Source organism: Drosophila tropicalis, unplaced genomic scaffold, assembly GCF_018151085.1.
Source record: "Drosophila tropicalis isolate 14030-0801.00 unplaced genomic scaffold, ASM1815108v1 contig_509, whole genome shotgun sequence".
In the NCBI taxonomy this organism is placed as follows: domain Eukaryota; kingdom Metazoa; phylum Arthropoda; class Insecta; order Diptera; family Drosophilidae; genus Drosophila; species Drosophila tropicalis.
The window spans coordinates 44291-53405 of record NW_027172979.1 but is presented as its reverse complement, the minus strand read 5'-3'; the positions used below and the strand labels follow the sequence as shown (position 1 = coordinate 53405).

General features: G+C 51.9%; 1 protein-coding gene across 1 annotated transcript; it reads left to right on the top strand.

Annotated features, from left to right (window-relative positions):
* The first annotated feature begins 6876 nt into the window (after positions 1 to 6876).
* Positions 6877 to 9115, top strand: LOC137574931 (uncharacterized). The gene is made up of 3 exons (XM_068287365.1): positions 6877 to 6894; positions 6972 to 7727; positions 7982 to 9115. The coding sequence occupies exons 1-3, from the start codon at positions 6877 to 6879 to the stop codon at positions 9113 to 9115; spliced, it is 1908 nt and encodes a 635-aa protein (XP_068143466.1).

Here is a 9115-nt window from a genome sequence, read left to right as displayed (position 1 = left end):
AAATGCATAAGAGAAGGAGTCTTTCCCACCAGGTGGAAGTTACAAAACCTTGTGTTGTTGCCCAAGCCCGGAAAACCACCAGACGAGGCATCCTCGTATAGGCCCATTTGCCTGTTGGATACAGCTGGCAAGGTGCTGGAGTCGATGCTTTGCTCGAGACTGGAGTCGGCGATATTAGCAGGCGGGGGCTTATCCGAGCACCAGTTCGGATTCAGAAAGGCCAGATCCACAATCGACGCAATAAACCGTGTGGTTCACTTGGCAGCTGAGGCAATCGACGGCTCTAGATGGAAAGGCGGCAGTAAAGAATACTGTATCGTGGTGACGCTCGACGTGAAGAACGCGTTTAACTCAGCAAGGTGGGATCGCATACTGGACGCGCTGGGAACATTCAATATCCCAAGCTACTTGATGAACTGCGTGCGGAGCTACTTTCGCGACAGGAGAATCCGATACTTAACGGATGATGGCATGGAAGAAAGAGGGGTATCGGCTGGTGTTCCACAAGGATCCGTCCTGGGCCCCTTGTTATGGAACATCATGTACGACGGAGTCCTGCGCCTTGAGTTCGAGCAGCACACACACTTGTCGGGTTTGCTGACGACGTCGCTCTGGTGGTTTCGGCCAAGGACCTTCACGTCGCCGAAGAGCGTTGTAGCGTGGCGATAGCCAAAGTTGGCCACTGGCTATCGGCCGCAGGGCTTAAATTGGCAGCGCAAAAGACCGAGGCGGTGCTCATTAGCAGCAGGAAGCGCGTCGAAACCGCAAAAATCAGAGTAGGTGACTCCCTCGTGGTATCCAAGCGTGCCATTAAATACCTAGGTGTCATGCTTGACACTAGATTGTCCTTCAAGGAGCACTTAGAATACTGCAGTAACAAGGCAGCTGCGTCGGCCCGGTCCCTAGCCCGTATATTGCTGAATACGCGTGGCCCGAAGCAAGGACGGCGCCTGCTACTATCGAGCGTAGTAAAATCCACTGCCCTGTACGCAGTTCCTTCGTGGATTAAAGGTGTGGAGGTTAGGAGCTACAGGAGGAGCCTCGAGTCAACTCATCGTCTAAGTGCTATTAGGGTGTGTAGCGCTTTCCGCACCATATCCGATGACGCAGCCCTGGTGATCGCTGGAATGATGCCCATCGATGAATGTGCGGCAATTGCGTCGGCCACGTTTGTAGCATCAAGGCAATCAAGTGGCAGCAACATAACCCAACCAAGAGGACAGGCGCGACTCATGGCATGGCAGCACTCCATGCGCAGATGGCAAGAGAGGTGGGACTCCTCGCCCAAGGGACGGTGGACCCATGCACTAATCCCGGACATCACACAATGGGTGTCGAGGAAGCATGGTGAGGTTGACTACTACCTTACTCAGCTCATGAGCGGCCACGGGTGCTTCAGGAGTTACCTGAAGAGGTTCCACCACGATGTCTCTGACGAGTGCACATGGTGCGGCGCTGGCAATTCATTTATTTAGATGGTGGGATACAGTATAGCAGTATAATAGGTTATAGAAATTTAACAATAAATATTACAAGTAATAACATAGGCTACATATGTAAGAAAAAAAAGAAAAGAAAAATAGACAGAATATAGGAAAGAGAAAGTTTGTTACTGCTGGTGGCTTGTGCATTTGGGTGTAGGGAACATTACTTTCGGGACTAGCCAGTGGGCCATTGCATCGAAAGCACAGAAATTCCCTACTTACCCTACCCTAGCCCTCTCGCGTTCTAGTCTGCGAAGCTCAGCTGCCGTAGACGCCGCATAGTCGCTGCATGCTCTCCAGTTAGATTCGCTTTCTAGCATAATCGAAATTAGATTGCCCGCGTTAATAGTTGCACCCAGCTGTGTTCCCAGCCGAGTCCGCTGCTCCGCAAATCGGCCACACGTAAATAGTGCATGGCTAGCATCCTCCTCAATGTCTTCGGTGCACCAAGTGCATAGCGCACTATCGTCGATCTTAAAACGATGCAGATAGCTGCGAAAGCAGCCGTGCCCGCTTAAGAATTGTGTCATCGGGAACGACACTTGGCCATGCTTTCTCTCTATCCAGCCTCTTATATTTGGAATTAGCGAGTGAGTCCATCTTCCACTCAATGCATCATCCCACCTCCTTTGCCATCTGTGAATCGTGCGCTGCCTTGCTTCTGTGCGAGCGACCCTTCTAGTTGCGTTGTTGCTGCGTACTGCCAAGAACACTTCCTGATCCTCTAGGGCTAGTAGATCAATTGGTGGCATGCCCGCAATTACCAATGCTGCCTCCGTGGATACCGTCCTGAATGCACAGCAGACTCGTAGGGCACTCAATCGATATGTCGCTGCCAATCCTCTGGTGTAGCTAGGTGTTGCTGCTGCTCTGGCCCATATGGGCGCGGCATATAAAATAACGGATTTAAGAACCGTCATGAGGAGCTGCCTTCTCCATTGTTTGGGGCCCCTGGAGTTGAGCATGATGCGTGAAAGTGCCCTGCAAGTGCCTGCAGCCTTTGTATTAGTCATCGCCAAATGTTCCCTGAAACTTAGCCTGGTATCAATTATTACACCAAGGTAGCGCAATGCTCGCTTAGACGCAACCGTTTCATCCGCAATTTTGATTGATGCTGTCTCCACTTTTTTCCCTGCTACTGACTAGCACCGCCTCCGTTTTTTGCGCCGCCAGCTCCAATCCCATTCTGTCCAGCCAGCTTTTGACTATCAACACTGCCTCATTGCAGTTAGTTTCTGCCAGGCTCAGATGCTTCGCCACTACCACCAGTGCAATGTCGTCGGCGAAGCCCACCATCGTGCATCCTGCCGGTAGCGTCAAACGAAGAATGCCGTCATACATTACATTCCATAATGTCGGCCCTAATACCGAGCCCTGAGGGACTCCGGCTGAGATGTGATGCGTTCTAAGCCCGTCATCAGTATTGTACAGGAGAGTCCGGTTGCTGAGATAGCCCCGTATGATACGTGTTAGGTACATTGGCACTCCAAAGCCTTCCAATGCAGATAGAATTTTATTCCAGCGGGCAGAATTAAAAGCATTTTTGACGTCAAGTGTGACTATCAGGCAATACTCCTTGTCTCCGCCTTTCCATCTCGTGCCTTCAATTGCATTTGCCGCTATGTCTACAACTGTTTTTATGGCATCGACAGTCGAGCGTGCTCTGCGAAACCCGAACTGAAGCGGAGCCAAGTCCCCCATCTCTCTTATGGCCACTTCCAGTCTGTTGCAGATGACTCTTTCAAACACTTTGCCTAGGGTGTCGAGCAGGCAAATGGGCCTATATGCTGAGGGATCATCTGGTGGCTTATCAGGCTTGGGAATAAGGACCAGTTTCTGAATTTTCCATCTGCTTGGGAAAATGCCTGACCTCATGCATAGGTTAAAGAGTTCTGCGAACGCCTCGGGCTGCAGGGACACCGCTAGCTTAGTGGCGCGGCTTGGTATACCATCTGGGCCTGGCGCTTTGTCGTCTGCGATACTCCTTGCAGCATCAATTACCTCTCTCACGGTAATCTCTGCCTCATATTCTGCTGGTGTCGCCGATGGATCTTGCCTTTCTGCTGGGTCATGCACTGCAGGGAAAAGGCTGGATACGATGCGGCCGAGTTTCTCAGAATCTGTCGGAGCTTGCTGCTTGTGCCCGTGAAGCTTTTTTACAATCGTATTATATGCCTTTCCCCAAGGATCTGTGTCGGCCGTGTCACAAAGCTCGAGAAACAGCGTACGCTTGCTGTCTTTGATTGCTTTTTTGAGTATTTTTCTCTTAGCCTTATACTGCTGCCTCAGTGTTTCCGCATTATCGCTGCCTCCTGATCGAGAATATTGGCGACGCGCTATGTGGCAGTCTCTTCTTGCTGCGGCGATATCGTTAGTCCACCAGTACACGGGTGTGTGGTGTCGCCGATATGTGCCTCGTCTTGCCATACTCCTGTTGCATGCTTCTGTGAGGCAAGTTGTCACCGCCTCTGCTGCAGTCTCCGGGTCATTTGTGGTGTTAATGACCAGCGATTCAGCGAATAGCTGCGGGTTTAGCGTCTCCGCTTTGTACCCTTTGCACGAGTTGCGCGTAGTTGCTGCTCTGTTGCTATTGGCTCCTATGTCGCACAAAATGCCTTCATGGCACTGCCGGTGTAGTGGTTGCTGATCCTCCATTTTATACTGTTGAACAGCCCGCTGCTGGCAAATGTCAGGTCAATTATCGACGCAGCACCACCCCTGTTGAATGTGTGTTGCGATCCCTCGTTGAGCAGAACCACATCGAGGGATGCTAACGCCTCAAGAACGGCCCTTCCCCTCCAGTTTGTGCTTGCGCATCCCCAATCCACAGACCAGGCGTTAAAATCGCCTGCTATGACCACCTTTTCGTGGCCTCTGGCGTCGTCAATTAGGGCATCTAGAATGCTATAATAATCATCGGCAGTTAGGCTGGGGGCCAGGTAACAGCTATATATTCGTACGCCAGATATCTCTGCTCTTACGAATCCAACAGCTGCGTGATTATTTTCCAATAGACATGGTGAACTTTCACATGCCCAAATTGCTGATCCTCCATCCAGCGACTGAATCCAGCCTCCACTACTCATGCGGCGGTAAGGCTCACTTATCAATGCAGCCGCTACCCGTAACTCCCTGACTGACTGAGTCAGTAAGTCATGGGCGGCCCTGCAATGATTGAGGTTGAGCTGCAGTGCTCTAAACATCCCTGATTTTGTTTAATGCCTTCAGGAACGCCGGACACATCCTGCTTAGCGTTTTATGTGAGACATTTTGCCCCCCCCGCTCGGGTACAGAGGATGCACAATGGTTCTTCGCAACATTCGCTGGCACGATGGTGCTCTGTGCTGCCACAATTGAAGCACTGTTGAGATGCGTTAAATTGGCTGCCACAGTTTTTTGCTACATGCCCGAACTCCAAGCATTTAAAGCATCTGAGTGGTTCTACCTTGATCCTCACCCTACAGACTGACCATCCGATTCGAATTGTGCCCTCGCTAAGTAGCTTTTCGGCCAGCTCGGCTGGTAGTCGTTGTGTCGCTGTCTGCGTGTTGCCGTATGCCTTTCGTAGTCTTGGCGCCGCATCTGCTGGAATATCTCCGTCTTGCGATGCGAACACTGCTTTGAGCACATCGTCTCGCGTGTAAGCCCCCAGAATGTCCTTAATTTCTACAACGATCGACTTTTTGGGAACTCGGACTACTGCGCTATCGCCGAGTGCATCTTGTATAGCCGCCTTTAGCCCCTGTGTGCTTTCGTTATCCTGTTTCACAATTTGGATGGTGATACCGCCGGCAGAATTCCGAATGCTGCGGACTTTCTCTCTGTACTTCTGCAGAGAAACATTTGTTGTGATCAGCTCTGTGACTTGCTGCTGCTTGGTTGCATCTTCGCAGTTTATAAATATGACGTCTGGTCTTGGTCTCTTGTTTTTCTGACCTACAGTCTGCCATTTCTGCTGGATGCGTTGACCATTCAAGGCCTTGTTAGCCGTCTGAGGCATGGTCGACGGGTCAGCTACCGCGTCTCTCACAGTATCAGCATACGAAGGTCTATCGTGAGCCCGCCTCTTCTTCATTGGTGAGTTTCTAGTTGATGGCTGTTCCTCGCGGGGCCTCTTCGGAGTGACTTTATTGCCATTTTGTAGGCACAGGTCCACATTGGGATGATTTCGAGTCGGTTTCGGCTTTTTAGGCACCACTTTGGCGGCCTCGGGGGACATTTTCGTCGCTCTTTCGCACGTTATGGGCTTGCCTGCAAGTTTGCAATCGCATTTGACAGAGCAGTCTTTGGAGCTCGTCCATTCTCGTAATCGCATCCTTGTTACCTGCAGTTACATGCCGAGTTGGTGGCTTGCCACCTTCCTTTGTGGTGAAGGTTTTGGCCAGTGCATATAGCAGCTTGCCCAGCTCATCAAGTTCCGGAATGTGCGGACGCGTTTACTTGCCTTCGTCTGTGTTTTTCAAGTTTGAACGTTTTCCCTCCTGAAATTTAGGAACTTTTGGTATCGCCGGTGTCAAGTGCAAGTGTCTACTCACGTATACCCATTGGTCTGCCGCTCCGTCGCTGCTTGCTGGGATTCCGATCTTCAGTCTTTTTTCCCCCGGTCGCTGGGTCGGTGTTCCTGGGCCTGCCGGAGGGGAGCGGGGGGCCTTTTTCTTTGCCCGCCCATTTGCAGCTCAAGTGGTATTGGTGAGGTGGACTTTTTCACGCTCATTAGTCGCGTTGTGTCCTCCTTTGGCACGTGCAGAAAAAATACCAGCTGCTGCCAGGTTTGCCACACATAGATATAAATCTAATCAGCTGAGTTAACAGCACCTGTCTGGGTCGCCTCAATCAGCTGATCGTAACCCACGCTCTGCCCTTAATAAATTCTTCTGCATACTTCCTGGCTGTCTCTGTTATTCGCCGTAACAGACATTCGGATACTAGCAGAGTTCTGAGGGCGCGGCGGCAAACGGTCTGCTTGGCGTTGGGTGTGAGTCTTAGCCACTGGTGCAAAATTCCTAGGTTCGACTCCCACCTTTGGAAATTTGTCTATATCGTTTTTTTTACTCCATATTTATTAATTTATTTATTTATTTAAATGAAATTAAATTTGTATAGTCTGGCCATAATTTGTGTTCCATAGTAGTTTCATTGAATACATAGTACTGTTTACTGTTCTTTGTCCATTGTCGGGCTGCGTCAATAGGGGCAATTGTTGGTGTCGCCGCCGAGTTGGAGCGGCATAACTCCCAGCGTTGCGGCAAGAGGAAATTCTTGTGCTGCGAGGGAAATTGCCTCTAGAACGCGCGGCCGAGTTAATGATGAAGCGGACGCCGTAGCAGTGATCGCCTTGCTCCAAGACAAAGGGCCGATCTCGCAATTGCCAGTGGCGTGTGCCACTTGCAGCATGTCTCCACCTAAACGTGTGAGTAGGCAGCAGCAAACCGAACTGGTGAATTCACCGTCTAAGCGGGATAAGCTGTGTCAACGTCATCATTCGAGGACTCAGGTCGTCACCAAGCGAGGCCACACCAGAAGAAGACGCAACAGAAGAATCGCCAACACCCACAGAAGTCGTCTACACGGCTTCAGACGGCGCAGTACCAGCAGGGGCAGCAACAGCTCCATCAGCAGAGCCAATCCAGTCAAAGTGGATCACAGCAACAAGCCATGCAGCACCAGCAGCTACATCCGACTGATGTGGAGCAGCCTAGGGCACAGCAAAATGCCCAAAGCAGCCAAGAATGGGTAAAGGTGGGCCCTTCGAGGTCCTCCCGCAAGCCTAAAGCGAAAATCAGTGGGAAACTCCAGAAATCCCGCCCGGAGGCGCTACTAATTCAGGCGAACGAAGGCTTGAGTTATAGCCAAGTTTTAGAGCGCGTGACGAGGCGCACTGACGGGCAGCTGGATCACGTCCGTGAGCACGTAATGCGAGTTCGACGCACCGCTAAAGATGGCCTTCTTCTGGAACTCCGGAAATGCACAGCGGACACAACCCAGTCCCTTAAGGAGGCGATCAGTCAAGTCCTTGGCGAGGAGGCAGGTGTGAAAGCTTTAACCCGCCATAAGGCTGTAGCCATTCACGGCATGGACGAGCAAGCGACGCCCCAGGAACTAGTGGCTAAGCTGGCTGACCAAGCCAAAGTCGAGGCGACGTCGCTTAGAGTAAGAAGCTTCCGGTCTAGTTTCCGGAATACGATGTCAGCCGTGGTCTGTGCTCCCGAGGCAGTGGCATTAAAACTCCTAGAGGTGGGCAGAGTTCGAATTGGATGGGATAGCTGCCGAATAAAGGAACTAGAAGCGCAACCTGCGCGCTGTTTTAGTTGCCTATGTGTTGGGCACATCGCCGCAAACTGCCCAAGCGACACAGATAGGTCAAATTGCTGCTTCAGGTGTGGCAATCCTGGTCACAAGTCTGCAGACTGCTCGGCCGCCGTCAAGTGTTTTTTATGTGCCGAGATGGGCTTGAGCCCCTTAAACCACATAGCGGGTAGCCGCGCGTGCCCATCCAGTGGTGCCCAGAGGATGCAGAAAGACGCCAAATGACTCAGCCCCATTTGAAGTTCTTGCAGTTGAACCTGAATCACTGCATAGCGGCTCAGGACCTGCTTCAGCAGACTGTGCGTGAGTTGTCGGCGAATATAGCTCTACTGAGTGAGCCCTACAGAGTAGGAGAAAGTGGTCGCTGGGCCAAGGCAGCGTGCGGCAAAGCAGCAATTTGGTGCTGCGGTAGTAACGTGCTAGTCATGCAGGACGTCCTATCTGCGGACGGCTTTGTCAGAGCGCGTATCGGCAGAAACTGGGTGTACAGCTGCTACCTTGCACCCAGCCTGTCACTGGAGCGTTTCGGAAGCATTCTAGACAGCATCTCGAACGACGCAAGAGGACGCCAAGGTCTCATCATCGGTGGGGATTTCAACGCGTGGGCCACCGAGTGGGGCAGCACCCGTACTGACGCCCGTGGCCGTATTCTTCTTGAAGGTTTTGCCAACTTAAGCATATCTCTGCTTAACGTCGGCACACAACACACATTTCGAAGGGCCGGCACAGGATCGGTGGTGGATCTTTCCTACGCCAGCGACAGTATTGCTGCTTCGGCTGTTTGGAGCGTAGGCGTGGCATACTCTGCCAGCGACCATGAAATTGTGACATTCTCCGTAGGCAGAAACAGGCAACCGACAGCGCGAACGTTACCGCTTCGGAAATCCTTCAAGGTGGACGCTTTCAACCCGCTTTTGTTCGCTGAAAGCCTGGAAGGACTCACGGAGTGCCCCAACACAAACGCAGAAGAGGCTGCAAACCTGATCATGTCGAGACTCGATGAAGCGTGTGTTGCCAGCATGGCCCAGCGAGGGTCATTCTCGCGCCACCACACCCCAGTCTGCTGGTGGAACGAGGCAATCGCTGATGCCAGAAGGGCTTGTCTTCGAGCGAGACGGCTATATCAGCGGGCTAGACATTCGCTCAACTTCGAGGCTCTCGGTCTGGAGTACAGAAGGCGGAGGAAAGCCCTTAAGGTGGCGATCAGGGATAGCAAGCGAGAATGTTTCCTCGAGCTATGTGATTTGGCAGAACAAGACCCTTGGGGCAAAGCCTACCAGACGGTGGTCAAACGAGTACACGGAAACAGGCAGTCATCCCCATAG

What these genes read in the sequence shown, in the direction of transcription:
- LOC137574931 (XM_068287365.1), top strand. An exon ending in AACTCCTAGAGGTGGGCAGA is followed by an intron (nt 7,728 to 7,981) that starts GTTCGAATTGGA and finishes GTGCCCATCCAG; the next exon opens with TGGTGCCCAGAGGATGCAGA.